This window comes from Molothrus aeneus, chromosome 3 (genome assembly GCF_037042795.1).
Source record: "Molothrus aeneus isolate 106 chromosome 3, BPBGC_Maene_1.0, whole genome shotgun sequence".
Taxonomy (NCBI): Eukaryota; Metazoa; Chordata; class Aves; order Passeriformes; family Icteridae; genus Molothrus; species Molothrus aeneus.
Window position 1 is genome coordinate 32,193,476 of NC_089648.1, and position 22,530 is coordinate 32,216,005.

Here is a 22,530-nt window from a genome sequence, read left to right on the forward strand (position 1 = left end):
CCTTTCCAGGAGTTTAATTGTAATACTACAAAAGCTCAGCAGCAGCTTCAAGAGGAAGCTGCAGCCTAGCTAGCAGAGTGTACTGAGGCTGCTCAAAGTCACTTTGTCATCTGCAGCCAGAACTGCAGGAGGAAGACAGAGATGAATGCTTATCACATCTATACCTCACTCTAACCTTAATAAATACAATTCTGTTTGCATTGTTTGGGGCACTGCTGTTATCCACAGCCTGAAAATAGCTCAGCCTTCACCAAGATGGCATTTTATAAAGTAGTGCTTTGCTAAAGAAGTGTATTTTTTACCACAGCTCTTTCTAGAGGGTACAATATACAACCAGTACAGAACCAGTACAACCTCTCAGCATTGTTGAACAACAACAGAACAGTTACATGGCAAGACAGAGAAATTGGGAACAGGTTGCCTCACAGAGTACTATAGCTAAAACCAGAATTTTAATAGCATATGGTTTTGAGTAGTTTTTTGGTACATGTATTTACACATTAAAAATATTGGCAAAGGTTTCAAATAAGAGGATTTTATTTTTTTAAAAATAATTTATACAGCACTGAATATTCTGATGACTTTCAGACGTAAAATAATCCCTATACACATGTAGGTGTTTGTGTATTGTATTACAAACTGGTATGTGTTGCCCCTGGTATTTTCAAAAGAAATAACTTTTACAACTTTTCCTCAGGGATATCACAATCTTTATTTTGAGCAACTCTCAGATAATATTTTATCACCCTGTCATTACATTGTCTTCTATTAACATACCACTATTCATTTATTAGCATTTATTGACTTTAGGCTGCAAATTCAGAAAAGCAGACAATGTTGCAGGCTCAGTGGTTGTTAAGACCTTTGTGTTCTGTGAATCTGTCAAAAGGGCATCCAAATCATTAAGCACTAAAATAAAAACCAAACAACTAATAATTTGGTCTGGTAATTTTTTTCAAATGTTGTAAATACACAGCAACAGTGTAACAAAACGTTGCATTTAAGTGGTACATCCAAAAGTAGCACGAGCTAATAAGCTCCTGCAAAAGTTGCAAAGCTTGTCCATTGCAGATAGGATTGTGTGCAAAGCTTGTCCATTCCAGATAGGATTGTGAATGATAACTGTGAATTCATTACTTTCATCCTAAGTAGAAGGGCTCTTGTTAATTGCTAAATTTTTCCTGTTTGGACAGGAAGTCATCTAGCTAACAGTATCTCCGATTTTATTTAAATCATTTTTTATCAAAGTAATCTTCCAGAAGCAAAAGTGATCTTCCAAAAGCTTTAGATTTATAAGTTCATGGTCCTTGTACTTGCCAAGACTTCATCATGGAAGAAGGTCTCAGCAAACAAATCGGAGTTTTGCAAAGCCTCGAAAAGACGCTTATAGTCTTCTGGATACAAGTTACACATTGAAGCATTTTTGGGAATTTCTAGTGCTTTCAGTAATGTGTCACTATTGTCCAAGCTCCAGGAACTGAAACAAACAAAACAAAATCATAATGGAGCATTTCTTTCTGTGAAAAATTAAAAAGCAAGAAACATTATCTGAAGGTCCACTCTTTCATAGCCTCTAGAGGAAGCTAACCTCTTCTTCCACACACTTTCAATCCATACTGCAAACAGGAAGAAACCTCTGCTATTAAAACACATCAATAGCAAATAAAGCCCCCAGCACACACAAACAATACCAAACCACACAAACCTCCTCATTACAGGACAGGTACTTGCTCTCCTTCATCCACCCTAAATTCATAAGTCAGTAACACGCATTACAGCCTAAAAAGGGTGCTTCAGTGCTGGAGAAATTAATGCCAAGGATGACTCAGTATAGCATGAACTAGTGACTTACACCTCCCAGGTATTTTCTTCTACACCTAAACAGATGTATCCACCCTCCCCCCTATCTACATCTTTGCTATGAAAGCTATACTTTTATAAATGTGCACATACATTAACTATTTCCCAGACAGGAAAAAAAGTGTACAAATACACAGAACATGCGTATTAGAAGCCTTCAACTTCCTGGCTGAAGGATCAAGTGGAGATGAGGTATACCACTGAGCTTTAAGAAAGAAATCCATTAAGGCTCTTTCCACTTGTCTTTCTAAGACAGTTACTGGAATTTAGTAGCTTATTTTTTCTCCCTTTCTGGAAATTAACTTTCATAACCTACTATCATCAAATGAGAAGTATATTCATTATTTTCATCAGCAAGGAGTCAATGCTTTCCAGACTGTGAACACCTTCCATTTCTGGGAAACAGAAATCTACTGATCATAAAGAAACATGAATAGCTTGCATAATCGGTAAAGTCTAAAACCTAATTTTTTAATTAGGTAACAGCCATTTGAGGACATCCCCATTACACCTTCTATAACCTTCAGCTGTTTTCATTAGTGTGACTTTGATGTCTGTTGTAAGCTGAATCTCTTTTAGCATTTGATTTCTGTACCTGCAAAACTCTTGGTGGCTTTATTATTGTATCTGTAAAGTAAGTGAAAATTTCTTACAGATACATGACCTAAGCTCCATTGGAGATACAGGAATTACTGCACATATATATTCTAAATGCTTTCCAACCTTCCTGACAGGAACAGTCCCCAAAATACTGTATAGCAGGTTGCATAATAAAATCTCCTATTCTACATATTGATAATTAATTAAAAATTAATTAATGAGGTTTTTTTATAAGGTAGTACTTCATCTGCAAATAAATACTGCTTTGCGAACATTATTTTAATATTTTCATGTATTTCTCTGAAGTATAAAAATTGTAATTCTTTCTTACTTACTTTAATCTATCAGTAAGTTTAGACTTAGGTTTAGCAAAGGACTGTTTCACCATGAAAATAAAGGTAGATGCATTTGAGGGCTTCAAGCCTCCCGTAAATAGATTTTGCTGAGGAGTCAGTCGTACCAAACAGAAATGGTCATTTGGCAGCCGCTGCAAGAAAAACAGAGCAAGTCACTGAAGAAATCACTTTTTAAGACAGTATCTATCTTAAGCCAAGAGCTTAATCTTTGCCACCGGTAACATTTCTTATTCAAAGTTTTAACAAGATGATTTCGTCGGCAGATGAGGCTTCACCTCCCTGTGCCTCAAACAGAAAAGGAAATAGAAAACAAAAGAAACATACTATCACTTGGGGTTTATTTCCATATTTTTAAACTGGACTTCCTTAGTTGAAATGAACAATACAGGCTTGATGTGATTTTGCAAACTATTGTATTTCCATACAATATCTTGCATTGTATTCCCATACTATGCAAGGTATCAGACCTGCCTTTTATATATAAAGACGGAATTACCGGAGTGTAACACTCATTGTGTAACATTGCAACATGAAGAAGTCACAAAACTGGGACAAAGTGAGTCTTCAAGGGAAATAAATGTACTTCTGTATTGGCAGCAATGGATATATTAGATCTGACATATGTACTTCTGAAGTTGTCCTGGTACATCTTGTATAGCCCACCTGATGGGCCTCTCCACATGGCTTTCCAGCAACACAAAGCATGTAAGGCATACCCAGTCACTTACATATTACAGAAGAATTGCAAACTACACTCAATACAGCACCACAGCAGTTTTCTGGGGAGCTAGACACTCAAAAATATTAAGTAAATGTGCTTTTATATTATCAGAATTAAATAGGAATATTCTTTTATTATACAAAGGAACATCATTACTTTTCCAAAGGAGGGAAGTAAATAACTTTACACAAGGTATTTCTGCACTTCTCAGATTTTAGTTCAAAGACTCATGTTTTTCTACAATTAACTTGCACATTAAATCTACAATAGACATGTGAATAACTATTTTAACCAAAACCAGCAGCATACTGATTGTGTTATTAACTGTGGTAACACTTGTTTTGTTTAAGCAGGTAGATGTGACCATCAGTAACTTTCTCTGAAAAATACTTTACCTATTCATATTCCTTTATGCTGTTTACTCACTATATTTTTTCCATCTCAGACAATAAAGATACTAGTTTATTTCAGTTTCCAATTCTTCACTCCACTTTTGATGAATCTCTATGCTGCCCTAAATTTTAATTAGAACAGTTCTTAAAAAACACATCTGTAAATGCTGCTATAAAGTTACTCTAACCTTTCATTAAAAGTAGTTTAGCTGTATCTTCTGAAGAAAAGTATATACAACAATCTTACCCCAGCTTTTGGTATCGCCAGTCCCCCATTTTTCAAATTGGTTGCAAATGAAGACCAAGGTTCCTATGGGAGGAAGCAAATGCATTATGTATTATGGAATTAAAGTGTTTTGTTAGAATAGAATAGACTATTTCAGTTGGAAAGTACCTATAGTGATCATCTAGTCCAATAGCCTGAGCAATTCAAGGCTGGCCAAGCTAAAGCATGTTATAAAGGGCATTGTCCAAATGTTTTCTTAAATGCTGACAGGCTTGGGGCATTGACCATCTCTCTGGGAAGCCTGTTACAGTGTTTGACCACCCTCTCCCTAAAGAAGCACTTGCTACTGCCAAGTCTAAACCTCCCCTGACACAGCTTTGAACCATTTCCATATATCCTGTGGATATATGGATATATATATCCATATATCCACAGGATATATGGAAATGGTTGGATAGCAGGGAGAAGAGCTCAGCACCTCCCTCTCCCCTTCCCCTCCTCAGGAAGCTGTGGAGAGCACTGAGGTCACCCCTCAGCCTCCTTTGCTCCAAACAAGACAAGCCCAAAGCCCTCAGTTGCTCCTCATGGGACATTCCTTCTAGTCCTTGAACTGGTTTTGTTGCTGTCCTCTGGATGCACTCAAGGACCTTCATATCCTTTTTAAATTGTGGGGGCCAGAACTGCCCAAGTCTTTAAGGTGAGGCTGCACCAACGCTGAATTCAGTGGACAATCAGCTTTCTTGACCAGCTGATGATGCTGTTTGAGGCACCCCAGGGTGCAGTTTGCCCTCCTGGCTGCCATGGCACACCCTGCTGACTCAGACTGAGCTGCTGCCAGCAGCAGCCCCAGGTGACCAGTGGCCAGCCAGGTGTAGCCCAAATCAGCCCTCTGAGCTCTGCCCTTCAGCCAGTTCTCCACTCAGCACCTGCTCATCCCACAGCTGGACAGCTTTTCCAGAAAGATGCTGTGAGGGGCAGTATCAAAAGCCTCCCTAGAATCCAGAAAAAATTGCACCCACCATTTTCCGTTCATCCACTGGGCAGGTGACCTTATCACAGGAGGGTGTCAAATGGGTTAAACAGGACTTTCCCTTGTGAACCCATGTTAGCTGTGCCTGATGAGTGCATTATTCTTCAAATGCCTTTCAGTAGTACCCAGCAGGCTCTGGTACTCGCTAATGGTGGCAGGTGCTGAGGTTTGACAAACCAGTCTGTAGTTCACTGAGTCTTCCCTCACATTGTTCCTTGTAGGAGGATGTGGAATAACACTGGCCTGCTTCAGTCAGCAGGGGCCTCCCCAGACCCCCAAGACCTTTGGTACCTGATCAAGAGAGGTCCTGCCACAGCTTCACTGGCTCCTCAGTACTCTGGGGTGAATTCCATCAGGTCCCAAGGACCTGAGAACATTCAGCTGATACTGTTGGTCCCTTCAGCCTCCATAAATGGAAAGTCACAGTTCCCACACTCATGGTCCTTTTGCTCAGGGGGCCAGGCTGCCCAAGGCTTGTCAGTATTATTAAAGACTGACAAAAAAGAGACGTCAAATGCCTCCATTTCCACTTTGTCCCTGTTAGTCAGGTGACCTCCCTCAAAAAGTACTATTCTTCAACTTCCTAATATTTACCTTAATGTATACCTTGTAGTATAAGGTATTTGGAAGACAATGGATAGTGAAACCTTATTTTAGATTAGGAAAACATTTAAACTAGGACAGTAGGTTCCTAGAAAAATGGAGCACAAAGATAAATCTGAAAAGCATTAACTAACTGAAAGTTGATGGCCACGTGCGCACGGGGAACTGGGGAGACAACATTAAAAAAAAAATTTTAAAACTAAACCACAGCATGTTTCACAAGGTAAGGAGGTACTGACTAGTAGGAGAAGCAGATTTGCTTGGAACATTAAAGCACCAAGACTCAAACAAATTTCTACTGAACACAGCTTAGGAAGTCAAAAGCATGCATGATGGCAAAATTTGGAGGACATAACAAAGAGCAGACTATGACAAATTGGAAAAACAGAATTCTAGTTTCACACAACCATTAGCAAAATGGAAAAGGTTTATCTGGTGTGTAAATATCTTTTTTTTATCTACTAGAATCTGAGAATAAATGTTTTTGAATACAATGGCTTGCAGTGAAAACACTGACATCATAGTGACTGACAATGTTGCTTATTTGAAAGAGTTTTACACAAAATATGAAAATATGGTTTAGCTTTTTACAAAAGTTTTCAACAGTTCTCCAACTGATTTAAACATCAAATTAGGTTCCAGTTAGTTTGCAATGGTAAACCATTATAAACCCTTTTGCATGTCCATACACAGCTTTAGGCCATATCAGCTGGTACAAAACTCTTACCTTATGCAGTAGTTCAATTTCATACCCTAGTTGTGCAAGTACAGTAAGTGCTTGATAAATCTTTGACTTCCCCGGCTTTGCTGTTAATACCTAAAAAAATGGCAAAGAGCAAGCATTTTTGTTGCAAGAAGCAAGACTGTGTATTATCTAAGCAAAATCCACATATATATATAAAAAACAGCAAGAAATTCAGTTAAGTCTAAAATTCCAAGGTAAAGTTACATTAGGCCTCTAATATGTGCTTTGTGCTATTTTAATTTATCTTGTGAGAAGACAGAGCTAGAACATGTAATATTTGAAATATTTCTTCATGGCACATATTTGGATAACCGAACTATGTATGAATCCCCAGCATATATTTTCTGGTTCCTTTTAAGGCAGAGAAGTTTCACACAGAAGAGAAAGAAGGATCAGATTTCATATAACAACCACAACTTTGGCAGAGTTATCAGTTTGCACTGATAAGATAAAATTCCCAAGAAGACACACAAAGCAGAGTTAAGTGAAGCATCAGGTGACTGCACTGAACATTAAGCAACTTGCAGAGTCATCATCCTGATCAATGTTACAAATCAAACAACTCTTAGGGCAAGGAAAAAAGAAAAGCTTGTGATTATTCTCAAAAAGGGCGAGGAAAGAAATAAATTGTAGCAAGGAGATTTAACTTTGTGTAATAGATTAACACAGCCTTGTCATATGATAAAAACAAGAACAACCAACAAAAAGGAGTAAACAATGTCTAGTTAAAGAAGGCTCCAATAGCTTTTACTACACACCTCTTATGTAACAGAGTTCACATTATAAACAGAAAAGTTAATTAAAAAAAAAAAAAGCAACAGGGATTACCTTAAATGAATAGGCTGCCCTATATTTAGTAAAACATCTGACCATTAAAAAATACCATACAAGTGGGTATTTCAGTGGTGTCATTTCACAAAAGAATATACTTAAGACATTTATTTTTTTTCAGTGGGGTGTTAGATACAATACTGGTTGTGGAAGGACAAGGACCTGGAAGTCCTTGTCTATTTCAAGTAATTAAAGGTTTATGACTCTGTACAAACCTCCCAGTTTCATGGTGGCGGGGGGAGAGAAAAAGAAGCCGTCCTTGAAGTATAAGTAAAGTTCTAGAGCCTTGGAACAGCATAAATTAGGAATTTGTAATCCAGAAAAGGCTCTGCACCTTAGTTTACAGAGCATTAATAAAATATTGAAATATATATTGACTCTATTATTTTCAGTACTGCATACATAACAACTCAAGAGGACAAGTGCATCTCACTGCATTGGTATTTAGTGACTTCACTTGTGTTTTTGTGTTTTGAATTCAGTCTCTGTTAATTACTACCTGCAACTAGTAAACAAACTTTTTGCAAAAGCATGGCACAGAACTTAATCACCTCACAATTTACAATGGAAAGCAGCTAGTCTGCTGCTGCATATACTTCTCAAGGACCAGTCTTCACAGTTTTAAGATCTGTGGTTAAATGACAACAGAATGTTTCTTAATAGTGCTATCACAGCATAAAGCAAACAAGTAGGAAACTGATAATACTTAAAAATTCTGGTAGGAAAAAAATTCACTAGCAAAACCACTAAGTACTCAATATAAATGGGTTTGTGGTCTATGAAGCACTACACCTTCATTACCTGTAAAATGCCTTGCACATACCGTATACTCTTTTTCACTTATAAAGAGGTTGAGTTCCACTCTTCCGTATCTGTATATGGAACTGCATTCATACATGGCGAAAAGAAGTCTCCAAAGTCTGTTTCTTTCCAACTGTTGTGGTACGATTCCAAAAACTTTCAAAGGAACATCTGTTTCCCACAATAGCAAAAGTATCTTTAAAATTGTGCAGTATGTATTAGACAATCTCATTAATTCTAATGTCTAAACTACAAAAAACTAAGAGAAGAACGTCTGTAAGTTCATGTTGTTCGAGAATGAATACAATTCAAGCCTTAGTCAAAGCTAAGCCCAGTTTGCATTAGACAAAAACTTTAAATGACAAGAAAATACCGAATTATCTGATATTGCCATGGGGTGGGAGGGGTGGTTCTGAAGCTATCATGATTCTTAAGCAAAGCTGAAATGTAGAAAACAGCATCTAATAATCCCGCATGTGTATTTAAGAGAACATATATCTCAAGGAAATCCCCAAGTTTTTGCCAAACTGCCTATGCACCCTTCAAACATGTGTGTTTGTAACATGTGGGATTGTAAACAATACCTGCCCTCCAAGGAACTGCTGCTACACCCAGGGTTTCAAAAAGTTTTTCAGAAGACACAGCAGGTGGTTTCAAAGCTCCCTTCGCCATAGGATCCATTCTGAAGAAGTCACCATGAATCACCTTTAACTGCCCATCCAGGCTACTCTCTAGGGACTGAATAAAAATAACTTTAGTTGAAGAAATCTGGATGTGGTAACTAGTTTTGCAAAACACCCAACCCAAACAAAAAATGCATTCAAGCACTACCTAAAATTATTACCCAGTCAACAAGACTCAAACCTCAGAGCTGCTTCTTACAGATGATAAAAAGAACAGCTTCTTTCTTTCAGCTGATAAAAATAATTGCCCCCTTCAGTGGGAAAGGCATTTTAATATTTTTTGTGCTGTTCAACTTGAGCTTTAAACCACATTCTTAAATTTGTAAGATGTTTTCCAATGTTTTTAAAAAACCATATGATAAGGAAACTGCTCCTTTTAACAATCTGAAACTAAAATTCTTCATATCTGTGGAGAGGATACCTTTTGTACACATTTTAAGTCAGGTGAGAGTCATTGGTTCCAAACCAGTAATGCAAACCTTCTAGGGCAACTTCTGCAGCTCTGTGTCTGACCCCCTCTGACCCCTTTGAATCCATGCAAAGCCCAGGTGAGCAGCAGAGGACAACACATGTGTCAATTGTAGGAAAACAGATTAAATAAAACTGTGAGATAATCAGAATAACTTAAGAATATTTTTACAGATTTTTTACAGCTTCTTACAGAAGCCTTGCTTAAACATAAACTTCTACAATGACTCTGATCAGTTTCAAATTTATGCATGAAATTTCACTTATGCATAGAAAGACTATGTATGAACTTGAATTCCTACATACACAAAATGCCAAATTAATTTAAAAACATTCTGCATTTGTGATGTACAATGCCAAACTATATACTGTTATTAGGCATTCTGTCAGATGTTGCAAGTAACAACCACTGTCTAATTCCTTTTTGATCCAACAATTACACAACAATTTAAGCTCTCATTTTGCCTTTAATTTTGTTTTAGAAACATGCACTGAATCAAAAGTATACCTGTAAGTCTATAAGAAAATCTGAGTTACTTTCCAGAGCTACCACTCTAAAACCTGCATCAAGCAGAGATTGAGTCAAAATCCCAGGACCTGAGTAGGAAAAAAAAAAAAAATTAAAAAAAAAAATTAGGATCGCATTTTTGTTTCTAAGTGATTACCTTTAGTGATTTTTCCAATACAACACTTGGGACATATCACCTTCAACAGGAGATAGCTTGTGTTTGTTAAACACACTTCAAAACAAGAGTTAGAGAAATGATTTACAGGCAGCCTGCCCGAGATTTCTCACTGAATTACACTGAGCACAGCATTACAATTAGATACTGAGCAGGACTGGAGATAACGTTTTGAATATTTCTATTACTTTTTCTCCTGCCAACTGAAATATACTGTGAAACCTTACCCATATTATCTTTAAAACACATTCTGCAGAAATGTAAACAAAGAAACCCCAAACCATTAGGTAACTGCAGAGGATCTGCCATAGCCCATAATCCTGGGTGTGCTTTTACTCATAAGGTTCGCCTACAAGACCACAGTATTACCTGACAGAAAATGCCATCTCTGGTCGCTCTACAGCAAAGTTTTAACACGACCTACTCAGGCCTCCAGACTGCACCCTCACTCATTCCCCATGCTCTGCATAAATGCACCCCCAGGCACACCCCGGGGCCCGCACCCACATGTCCCGGGAAGGTGCCGGGGCGCGGGTCCAGGACATCCCCCGGCCGGGACATGTCCCGGACCGCAGCGCAGCTGCCACCCCCGCCCGAGATGCCGGGAGAGGCACGGCCCCAGCCCCTTCCCGCAGCGGGGCCGGGCTGCCGGCAGGGCCGGTGGCGAGGGCGGCAGCCCGCACTGACCCCCCCAAGGTCACTGGGGCGCGCCGGAGCCTGGGGCAGCTCACCGGGCGCGAACTCGAGCAGCAGGGGCTGGGGGCCGGAGCCGGCTCCGCCCTGCAGGCAGCGCCGCACGGTGCGCGCCAGCTGCGGGCAGTCGATGAAGCGGCGGACCACGAGGCTGCTCCCCTGCTCCTTACGCATCAGCCGCTTCTCCTTCGCCGGCTCCGCTACCCGCAGGGACGGGTACTGCCGCCCCGCCGTCACCCAGCACGGCGGCAGCCCGCAGAGCAGCGGCCGCAGCAGCCCCGCGGCCAGGAGGCGGCCGCAGCGCGCGGCGCCCGGCGGGGCCCGGCCCGCCAGCATCGCCGCGCCGCCCGCGCCGCGCTCCCCGCTCCGGGTGCGTGATCGCCGCGGCAACCGGGGCGTCACTTCCTTCTCTGCCCGGCCTCTCCAGCGCGCTTCCGCTCCGCCGGCGGAGGGCTCTCCGCCCGCCGCCCGCCCTCTCTATGGTGCCCGCCCCGTACTGCCGGCAGCCTGCGGCAGCACCAGCCCCCGCGCCTCCACGCCATGCCGGCTGGCGGGTCCCGGCCGCCCGAGCCGCCGCGGAGCTGAGGTGAGCTGACAGCGGCTTATCCGCAAGGGGAGGAGGAAGGGAAGATGCGATGCTTCCCCGGTGCCGCGCACCGCCGCCGCCTTCTGCTTGTGTCGGCCGCCACCGGGCGCTCCAGGGCGGGCTAGGGCCGCCGGGCGGGCGGCGGGAAGGAGCCGGTGCCGGGCGGGCTGGGCCGGGGTGGGCAGGCGGCGGTGCCGCGGCTCCCGGCCCCGGCGCGGTGCCCCCGGAGCCGAGCTCGGGCAGGGCTGGGCTCGGGAGGGGGCTCGGGCCGGCGGGCAGCGCTGTGCCGGGCGCCCGTGGAGCGATGTGTGTGCTCCGTGTGTCGGTGGAGTCCCAGGAGCTACGTATTTAGTTTGAGGTTTGCCTGGGTGTTTCACAGGAGTCTTTGATCTCCGCGTCTGCAGCTAAATAGTCACTTCAGGACTCGGTTGTTTGTGTCACCCTGGCGCTCTCAGCAGGTGCAGGATTCTGCTCCGGCCGATCTCCGGCATCGCTCCTTGCCGGCTTCTCTCTGCTCCATACCTTGTTGCAATTACGGTTTAGGCGAAACCTGTCATTTTCGATAGCAGTGACGTTGTCCTTTCGGCAACGTCCCCAATGCCTGAACGAGAAATAACTTCAGGATCATCTTCAAGACGTTGTCAAGTTTTGCCAAACTGGAGTTCATCCTTCAGGGATGCTGTGCCAAAACCTGTCAGTGGCAGGAGAGTGGCCGCAGTGTGATGGGGGAAGGGAGAGAGAATCCTTCCAAACGTGTTTCCCTGCTCCCTGCCTCGTTTGTGCAGAAGGCAAGAGAGATCTGGCAATCACAGCGTACACCTGGTCTTCAAATTAATGGTTTAGAAGTAGACTTTCTGTATGATTTCCTGCAAATTGGAAATTAATTTCATGTATCTTGTTTCTCTGCTTGTGAATTGAGAAATTGACACTTCCCTACTTACTAAACAAAGTTGTTTTGTTTGGAATATCACTCAAAAACAGAAATTGGGATAGAAAATTGTGCCTTTGTTGTTGTGTTTTGGGGGGACCTACATGTGGCATGAAAAGCGTCTGGGCTGAATTTAGAAAAATGCCTTAGCAAATGCAGCAGTCCTTCAACTCTGCAATTTATTTTTAAATACTCAGCTTTTTTATACTGAGTGCTGTAATAGTTTTCCCTGTGCCTTAAGGGAAATGGACAGATTGTTCTGCTGGATGATGGGATAGACCTCAATCCATTTTTAAACTGGACTTTATGTTTTAATAGCTTTTTCCCTCTCTTACTAATTAGTCTGATAATTCAGTAATTTGTAGGACTTTTAGAACATCAATCAGAACTTGGTTTTCTTAGAGCAAGTCTCTAGTAATGTCCTAATTCAGCATTCCTTGTCAAAATTTATTGACAGCTATGGCCACAGAAAAGTTAGCTATAATTTTAAGCTCAATTAATGAATTTTGGAAGTTTTTGTTGTCAGTTGGAGGACTCAGGAATGCTAGGGTCATCTTTGAATGGGCTGTTCAGAGCAACTGAGATTATTCAAAGGAGTGTTTACTAATAAAAGCCAAATGACAAAATGCCCTGACAAGTCTTCATACACTACAAATTATACACTTTTCTTCACGACTTTATTTATTTTAGCTTACTACTTGCCTGGATGAACCACATGTCTCTGTGGGCTAAACTCATGGTTTGATTTTTTTCCTCCCTGCTAGAACTGCTAGATATATGCTGAATCTTTCATGCGTAAAGGACTACCTCTTTATGACCTGGTCATTATCTTTGACAAACTGATGAAACCATAGGAAAATGGTAAGTTTTTAACTTTTTAAAAATTTATTTAGAAATTATAATGTAGAAAATGGTTTAATATATTGAAGTGTATCACAGGGAGACTTGAACAGTTATTTTTACATTATGGTTGATTGAGATACATGTTTTCTAGTTTAATCCAGCTATCACCACATGCAAATATTTGAATTTACAGTCTTACCTCATACAGCCTTATGCCTTTGTAATTTATGTGCATTGTTGAGTGCTCTGGAATTGTTTCCTTCTAATTATTGTTTCCTGAAATAAATCAGAGGGAATCAAGAGGGTTACCTGTTCTATTGGATTCCAGTCTATGCTTGAACCAAAAGAGCTCATTAGTTATATGGGTCAAAAGGATAGTAAAGAGATTTGATTTTTTTTTCAATGGTTCTAAATACCTTTTGCATTTACCTTTATTTGGCTCAATTTAAAGCTTATTTTTCAAGTTAATATTATAGCATTAGTCTTTTAGTATTATTTTGCCATGTTGTAACCACTTAGCCATAGTAAATATTGGCAATCGTTTCTAAGTAAGGGTGAAAATTGCAGACGTACCTGGATCTTGATCTCAATTTTTCAAACTCTTATGCCCATGCTTCATTTTAAGTACAAATTTGGCAGAATTTCTGTCTTCCACAAAAATATCCTGATGAGTATGTCAATGGAAATTTGTATGATGGTATTTTTTCCTTGTCCTCCTATTGGATACTTAGTCTCCTCTAAGGACTCAGAATACAGATTAAGTTTGAAAGGTTTACATGTTACCAAATACCACCTCTAATGTGACTTTTAGAAAAAGCTTTCAACAGAAATCGAAGAAGCTCTTAAAACAGAGCTGAAAGAATCACTTAAGCCTATTTGCTTCAGTAATGTGAAAATAAAATAATCTGCTACATGCTTGAGTTGACAAAAATGTCTCTGCTTTGCTGAGATGCAGGATGCTGCAGAATTCATTTATTTTGTTAAGCATACTTGAATAATTTTGTTGTAATGCTTGGTTGGTGACCAAGGAAAATAGTAGAAGGAGTGGTAAGAGATTTTTTCAAAAGTGCTCTAAGCTCTGCACACTCAGGAAAAGAGTCTCTAGGAAGAATTACTTTTTTAAAATCTACCAGAGAGTAGCCTCATTCTTATGTCATATTTTCTTGCCATTGCTGTCCCCCGCTCCAAGCCCATATCTGCACAAAGGAAATCTCCCAAGAACTGAAGTGGCATTTAATCCTATGCCACAATCTGGTTTGAGATCCAGTGAGTTTGCAGCCTGTGGGTTGTGTTGGACGTCTTCCTTTGAAGTGAGATCTGTCTTTATAAGGAGGTCAGGCAGTTTTGTATTTAGAGTTGTTACGGTCTATAAACCTTAACTTACTGCTTTCCTACATGTCCTCTGTTGACAATTAAAAATGGCTTGACATTTGGATGGGGGACAGTGGCTAGGGAGTGGGGGGAGTTTTGCAGTTTGGCCAAGCTATTAGTAGCAAGGGAAATTAGAATCCAAGGTTCCTTGGACGCTCGCCTGCTCCATGTGACAATGTAGATTCCAGCCTAGTGCTGAAAACCTGATTAATAGGGAGTTGCTGTCCATTAAAAGTCTGTTAGATCAATTGTGCAGATCACTGGAGAGTGACTGCCTAGGTACCAGTTAAGTGAAACTATCAAGTCAGTTCTCCTTTGAGATAGTTTCTGAGCACTAGGTGTGAAGTCATGTATGCTAGAATAAGCTTATTTGAATAAAAAAGTTAAACCACTCCTTTGCTATTTTTCTTATGTAATACCGTGCTGTTTAATACGAAAGCTTTTTCATACCAGGTGCAGATTGACTTTGCAGCCTTACAAACATTGCAGCAAAGTTCACAGCTGACAAAAGAACCATTCAGAACCAAAGTAAACATTTTTAAAATTATCTGGTGTCTTGAATTCTGTCCCTGTTGATGCTAACAACAGTGTCCATGTTTTATTTCCCTTCTAATGAACACTAAGCAATATGTTTGACATTTTTAGTGGAGGGGTGAAGGGTTTTGTAGTGTGAAGATGGTTGCGTAAGCTGTGTATTATAAGGCATTTTGGCAGGGTTACAAATTTCTCACTCTGTACTTTGTCTGTGTGTACAGAGAATCTCAGTCCCTAGGGCTATCAATCTGGCATCTTTCATCAGCACTAAATTTACTGCAAATATTTTTTGTGTGCATGCAAAAAAAAAGGCTCTATTAAACTTTTGTGGGGAAGAACGAAAACACTCAATAGATCCTTTTTCTGTTTATTTCTCTCAGAATTTCTCTTCGTTGAATTCTGGTGAGCATGTTCTGCTGACTTATATTCACTCAGTATGTGTTTGTGTGTCTATCTCATCATAAGTCTTTATCCAGAAGGCTTTTGAAATGTTGCCTTGCTCAAGAGCCTGTCACACCAAAGATTTTTTTTACTTGTTTTTTTCTTATTAATCTACTTACAATATAACTGTGATGTCTTTGAAACTGTCTGGCTAACTGATAAGGAAAGTGAAATGCTGCTAGTGCCAGAGATTCCTGTAGACAAATTTTGCTGTGTTGTGTGCTTGCTTTTTAGGAACAGAGCTGCTTAGCATGAGTGTAAAGTTTTTTCCACTGCTGTTCCATTACACTGCTCCACCTGTCCCAAGTGAATTGCTAATGTGTGGCCTTAGAATGTGAGCTTTAGCACTGCTTTTCTCTGTCCATGCCAATGATTTTCTTGGGTTTTTTGTTTGGAACATTAATGTTACACTGGAAGGCAAGTTCAGATTAACTCAGAATAACTTCAGAAAAAGAAAGAACCTAAAACTAATTGTGGTAGTTATTTTATCTTGGTAAAATGAGCATGTTAGGAAGATTTTTAAGTCCACTTGATGAATATGTTACTGAAATAATGTGGAAATTCATAATGTACATGTTGGAGGTTCTTTCTTAATGGTTATAACTTGGAATTTTTTGTGTTTTTAGCCTCTGTGTGAGGGCATGATGATCTTATCATTTCAGACCAACATTTCATCTGGGCCTGGATCACAATTCAGGTGTTGTTCATTCTGTTTTTACAGTTCTACAGTTGACCTAGTTTGGCAAAATAAACAAATTGGGGTGCATCTTGTCCTGAAATTACACATTTGTCAGTTGTTCAGTAATATTTTGGCATTTTCACTGACTCCTGTTTTTATTTTATAAGGTGACATACACCATGCAGAGCTTACACATTTGATCCTAGGAAGATTGGATCTTAGCAAGAGTTGGCATATAAACTTTCTCTTTTTCTCCTGGAAGACTGTTGAAGTCTGCTATGTTAGTACTGAAATATAACATCATTAACACATGGAGAAGTAATAGTCATTCAGTTTCTCTATGGGCTGTTAAACTTTTTCTGTTATGGAATCATTGAAACAATCTCACTTTGGGTTTTAAGTGAAATTAGTTTTTACCACTTTACAGTACTGAGTTTTTGTTAATATTTGTGATAGTGGGGATTTTGTAATGGAAAGATCTTTTTTAAATAGAAACTACTTAAAGTGACCTTGATCATAGTTTTTTTAAAAGCTGATCTCAAACAAATTAGATCTCTGTTAACAGGCTCAGGTATTGCAAGCATTCAAATTCTGTAAGGAGAAACTGGTAACTGTGTTCTTCAGACAACCTCTCTAAGATCTATTAGTCAAAAGTATGTGTAAATTGTTAGAGACAGCTCATATAGCCAATATCTGTTTACACTATTAGAGTTGAAATGAATTTACCATAATAACTTCCTGTTGAAAAGGGGAGAGTTGAAACAGCACTCAAGGCTAAATTCACCACTGGGGTTAAGTAGTTGCAGCTTCATTAACTTCAGTCCAGTTACACCAGTGATTAATTTTTTGGGGGCTGTGATTTGCTTAACATAGATCTCTTACAGCTCATACATGATTACGTTCTTGCTCACACATTTAAGGGCCAAAAGAAGAAAGAAGAAAAAAGACCAGATTAAATGTATTGTACCTTCTTACAGTCCTTGTATGAAATATTTATTTCATAATCTCTCATTGTATTAATCTTTGCTACATCCCTGTGAAGTATGTCAGTACTTTGTGGTTAAGAAGTGCAATACAGATGATGTAACAGTGTGATGACTTCATGGAAGAGGTTCAGAGCACAGAAGGGATTTGATCTCATTCATTTGTATCTGACACTGAATAATGTAGAAACTAGACCATCCTTCCTTTTGGAAATATAAGGCAAATAGATGCAAGATTTTAGAAGAGCTGCTGAGTATTCTGATTTTCTAATGATGACAATTATTAAAGCTCTAACAATTAGCTCTATTCTTAATTAACCTTCTGTTGGACCTGCAGGCTTGATAACAGAGGAACTGCAAGTATGTAGTACTTATGGACAATACTTGTTTCATAACTCTTATGGACAGCTTTCTATCCTACTTGTGGTTGCTTCTGGCCTTGATATGATTTAGGACCTTACTGAATATTTTTTAGTACTAACTTTCTGTGTGTTGATAAGGGCTATAAAACTTGCTTGTCCCTCATCAATATAAAAAATTATGGATTTCAGTCTTACTATGAAATGTAATTCTCAGAAAGTCTTGAACATTCTTCTTTCTTCAGTTGGGCAACTTTTAGATAATTGCCTCATTCTTCTTTGGATTTCAAGGGATCTTTTCTGTCATTTCTGCTTTTTCATATATGTTGAAAATTGTTAACTGAGATCATGAGAGTTTTTATATCATATGTTTTTTAGCAATCTCTTATGAGATGGTAGGATCCAACAGCTTTCTTAGGTACTTGGAAAGTAAAGATTTGGATAAGAGTGAGTTGAGCTGGTCAATTTTCATAAATATAGTCTGTGGATCTGAAGGATTTTTTTTTCTTTTTTTGCCTGTAAGGAAAAAGTACCTATCCTAGAAAATATGCATAAATTTGTCTAGTAGGAAGCTTTTCATTTTTGTTATGCTTTGTAATCAAACTTGTGCACATGTTCTGAAGTGTAACAAAAACAAAAATCGTAGAGTTCTTCAATTGGAAAGAAAATTTAAAAATCAAAAAAGGCAAATTACTACTTTTCAGAAGACTTAAAAGGAGGTTCATGCATCCCAAGGCAAGACCTGTTACTCATAGGTTATTCCTGAACAACATTTGTCTAGACTGTTTATAAAAGAGCTGCAATGATGAGAGTTCTCCATTCTCCTAAAGCAGCTTGGTCTACTGCCTCTTCTACCATATCTCTACCCAAGACATGTTCTGGTGTTTTGTTGCAGACAAGAAAAAAAAATTGAACACATCAAATGGTGAGGTTGCATTTTGTTCTTGTAACATTCATTTGTTCTAGTGAAGCTTGAAACCCAAAACTTTTCAGACACTTGGGGGACTCGTTATTGTGTATTTTGAGTGCTGACAAAGAGGCTGTTTGTGTGAAATTTTTGAGAGAACTGTCATATGTTCTAGTAAAAGCTACTATTTGTTTCCAGACAAACCTCTTGCATTTGGCTACATGAGTGAAACATATTTTTTAAGTAATGTTAAGTGTGGAATAGTAGATTGTGCCTGGCAGTATGTTTATCATTGTTTATTAAAACTGTGAATAAGCAGTATGACTAGGAAGCTTAGAAGTCGAAAATAGCATGTGAAACTTCCTCTTTAAACCTCACTATTCCTGCTGTTTATAGATGTGAGGATTGTTGTGCCTTTAAATGCCACTACCACTTGAGAAATGTCACTTCAGTGTCAGAAAGTACAAAACCACCAAAGTGTTTGTGCTCAGACATTTTTGTAAATTCAATGAAATTAGATAAACCACCCTGGTATCTGAATGCTTCTTGAAGGAAAACAGACTTAATGCATTTGAAAAAATAGACCTCTTAATCTGTGTATCTGACACAGAAGAAGAAAGCACGTAGAAAGATATTTTTACCCCTAGTATGTTTTTTTCCCAAGCCAAGCAGGGCAAACTGAACAGGAGGACATTAATGAGATTCTCTCATGGTGAGGCTGCCCAGTAAAAGGGTTGTACATCAGTCTGTCTTTTGAAGTGATAAACTTCCAGTGAGTCCATGCTATAAGACAGCACAACAGCATGGGGTGTGTTTTTCTGCAGAGGTGTCAGGTTGGATAATGAAAGCATACATATGAATATCTTTATTTCTCTTCCTTTAGAAACAGCAGCATTCCAACTACTGTTTCAATTCTGTTAGCTGGAATTGGTCTGGCTTTGTGAGATGATCACAGCAACATGAATTGCCTATCACCTTTGTCTGCTGTCTCTTTCTTTCTGTAGCAGATTCTGTGATGGTCAAGCACGTCTTCAGCAACTTGTACTTTCCTTGGCTGTGGTGAGGCAAGGGCACTCTGGTGATAATATTCCAAGCTTCCTTAGGTGTATCTTGGCTTCCACATGAAGAAGCAAACTGTTATAGAGAAGTTGCATTTGCACTTCTCTAAAGAACATACGTGCTCTTTGTTTATTAGCTCCTGTAACAGCATAGTAGACATTGTCTTTTTTTCTTGCAAGCTAATGAACTGGTATTGCTATGTTGTAGTTTTTACATAGTGTCGTGTAGATACTGAGTCATTTAGAGTTTCCCCCCAATCACTGAATCTTCATTTTGGTATTAATTCATAGAATAGGATCAACCTTTTTCCTTCTATGTGGATGTTAATGGGCAGTAAGAAGAATTTCCAGTATTTTTTTTTGATTGTGTATGGCCATGATAGTTTTCACATTGGTTTTTATTAATTTGTAGAAGATTATTTATCAATATGAAAAGAGACTCATCACAATTGAATATTTAAGTGATAGTATCTTCACATCAGCAATCAGAAAGATCAACATATTTATTCTTAAGAAATATATGGATTAGGTTTAGTTATTCTTTAAATTTTAGTGTTTCTGTTATTTTCCTCTTTTAGTTCTAATGGTAGAAGCACCAACTCTGTAAACATAATGATTTTTATAACTACTTGTTTCATTTTCATGGAATCAATTTTGTTGATTTTTTGGTTTTTGGTTTGTTTTCAGTGGGGGGGGAAGATACTAAAATCCCTGCAACAATAAAGAAAACAAAATTCCTTTAATACTGGTTAGTGCCTATTTTTTACCTGTCCTTAAACCTGAGACTTGCTGGATTTCTCCTTTAAAATGATGGGGATTCCACAACATCTCTAGAGAGCCTGTTTGGTTGTTTACATAGAGACCTTTTTTAGACTGAATTGCTATTGCCAGATGAAGTGCTGACCCTTCCTTTCTAAAACTCTTCTCTTGCTGGGATCCAGGTTCTCTTGTGTACATCTTATTCTGTGTATATGGTGCACAAAAAACTCCCCATGATTGTAATTGAATAGTGCCTGGTAGACCATAATGAATTTTCTTGTGCATGTAACACTTGCTGTATCTCAGGAGAAAAAGAAAGCTTGGACTCATGGTCAGTTTTCTGTCTGGTGTCTCTTTGAGGTGCTTTTCATCATAACAAAATGACTGGTTAATCCCTATTTCAGATAGATGTGCTTATTTATTTCAAAAGTTTGGGGACATTCTGTTTGTGTTAGTGAATTTTATGCTATTCCTTTTGGAGCACTTATTACTGCAATTAATTTTGAATTGAATCCTCAAAAATGCTTATAACTGTTTCTAACTGTAAACTATACTGCTACTGTGGTTTATCATCAAAGTTAATGAAAATATTGCATAGAAGCAGCACTGGGAACCAATCTGATATGCCCATTCATTTTGAATAGAGCAGTGTTGGTGATTTAGTGGGGAAGCTGACTTTCAAAGAATTAAAATATTAAATTTTTTCTTTAATTAACACAAAAAAATTAATGGCATGAGAATGAGGGAGGGAAATAGTGTCTTTGGCAGAAGAGCTATATGAAGCCAATCAAATGGAATAAAAAATCAGTTAGCTGTAAACTTTTTGAATGTTAGAAGAAACAACGTTATGGCCTGGATTGTTCTGTAAGATACATCCAAGATCAGTAAATGAAATACTACACTCAATGTTCAGCAAACATTCACAGAGCCCTCCAGCTGTTCAGGATAAAGGAGCTGAGTTAGTATGAAAGGCTAAGGGGCCTGGTGGTGTTTGTGATTTTGTTTTGGTTTTAATGCCCTCTTCAAATTTTAACCATGACAGGTCAGGAGTGGTCCCATTTCTTACTACTTTTTTTTTTTTTTTCCCCCAAACAGCTATATTTAAGGTTATATTTCGATAGTAAGGATAGATGGAAAAAAGTGAGCAACTGAAAAAGTTATCAAAATTATATTAAGTTGTATGAAGTACATGAAAGGGAACACTGATGAGCGTGGGCCTTGTAGAACTGAAGCAATTTCTCTAATGTACATACTGTTTGTCCTAAAGCAAACAAACATACAAGTAATTTCTTCTATACAGACTTTGTCTTTTAGCCACTTGACAAATATTTTCCATTTTATTTTTTATTTGTGCTATAATCACCATGATTACATGTGCCAATTGTATGAATCTGTGTGGCAACTGAAGCACTTTTATTCATCAAATAAAAAACACCTTTAACAAAGGTCAGCACAGTTCTACTCAGCGTTAGCTTTTATTTCAGTTTTGGGCAACCAGTGAAGGGAGGAAAACTGGGCCTACAAAGAAACAAACATTTTTTATTAACATGTTGTTTGTGTTTACAATTCATTTCAGTGGCAAAACAGTAAATACAGGAACAGCATGTTAATGGTCTTTTAAATATAGTTTAAATCACAAGGGACTTTAATTTCATTTTTATTTCTAAATAAGTGTTTCTACTTTTGTTTTTAGACAGAGCTAAAGTTCATTCTCACAGGATTTAGATTCACTTTGATACCTGCCTAGTGCCTTGGTAAACTCAAAAGGAATTGCAAATAGCAGCATTGAAAATCAAGAAGGTAAAAATTTCATCTGGGAAATACTTTTAAAAGATCAAGGGCAAGAGTGTTCTAAATTCCTTGAACTAGCTCTTTTTGGGTTTTCATTCTCTAAGGAGTCCTAAGGGTTGTAGAAAGGAATAGATTTTCAGGGCTACTTTTATTTGGAGAAATACTGAGTTTCAAGCAATAGACCAAGAAATGTTGTGCTTTCCGGCTTCTCAGCTAGAGAGGGACTATCGCTTCAGCCAAATGTTCAAAGGAAGTGAGTTAACATTTTCCATCAGAATGTCAGCTTCCTCTACAGCAAATATCACTTGTCAAAAGCATCTTTTCTCATTTTTCACAATCAAATAGGAAACACTTTGTTCAAATGCATTTGTATTTCTCTTTCCCTTTACTGGCTGTTGAAAGGATAAACTGTTTTCTACGGATAGAAGCAAGACAGTGGTGGTAGGACATTCTGATTTTTTAATTATTACTGTTAAAACTAATTGCTCATTGGGTTTGGGCAATTTACTTCAACCTCTTTTGATGCATCACTTGATCTATGAGCTGGGGAAAGCAGCAGTAGTTATTATTTCATGTGGCAGAAAGACTTAAATGTGAAC

At 38.8% G+C, this 22,530-nt stretch overlaps 2 protein-coding genes across 3 annotated transcripts in view; one reads left to right on the plus strand and one right to left on the minus strand.

The window, feature by feature from the left end:
• Positions 1-515: 515 nt before the first annotated feature.
• On the minus strand, positions 516-11,028 carry TFB2M (transcription factor B2, mitochondrial). The gene is made up of 8 exons (XM_066546620.1): positions 10,731-11,028; positions 9,825-9,913; positions 8,750-8,903; positions 8,188-8,336; positions 6,516-6,605; positions 4,177-4,239; positions 2,796-2,947; positions 516-1,477 (listed from the first exon to the last, which is right to left on the minus strand). The coding sequence occupies exons 1-8, from the start codon at positions 11,026-11,028 to the stop codon at positions 1,291-1,293; spliced, it is 1,182 nt and encodes a 393-aa protein (XP_066402717.1). The 3' UTR covers positions 516-1,290.
• Positions 11,029-11,188: 160 nt separating this feature from the next.
• The window catches only part of CNST (consortin, connexin sorting protein), a 46,584-nt gene continuing 35,242 nt past the window's right edge, over positions 11,189-22,530 (plus strand). The window contains exons 1-3 of one of the 2 annotated variants that reach the window (XM_066546621.1): positions 11,189-11,278; positions 12,971-13,067; positions 15,335-15,356. In XM_066546621.1, the coding sequence (XP_066402718.1) occupies positions 13,065-13,067; positions 15,335-15,356 (25 nt within the window). In that variant the 5' untranslated portion in view covers positions 11,189-11,278; positions 12,971-13,064. The remainder of the gene's footprint in view (positions 11,279-12,970; positions 13,068-15,334; positions 15,357-22,530) is intronic. The other variant, XM_066546622.1, reaches the window with a different exon arrangement.

What these genes read in the sequence shown, in the direction of transcription:
- TFB2M (XM_066546620.1), bottom strand. Translation starts at nt 11,028, where the DNA reads ATGCTGGCGGGCCGGGCCCCGCCGGGCGCCGCGCGCTGCGGCCGCCTC. An exon ending in GCTGCTCGAGTTCGCGCCCG is followed by an intron (nt 9,914 to 10,730) that starts GTGAGCTGCCCC and finishes TTTCCTACTCAG; the next exon opens with GTCCTGGGATTTTGACTCAA. An exon ending in AAATTGAACTACTGCATAAG is followed by an intron (nt 4,240 to 6,515) that starts GTAAGAGTTTTG and finishes TTCCTCCCATAG; the next exon opens with GAACCTTGGTCTTCATTTGC.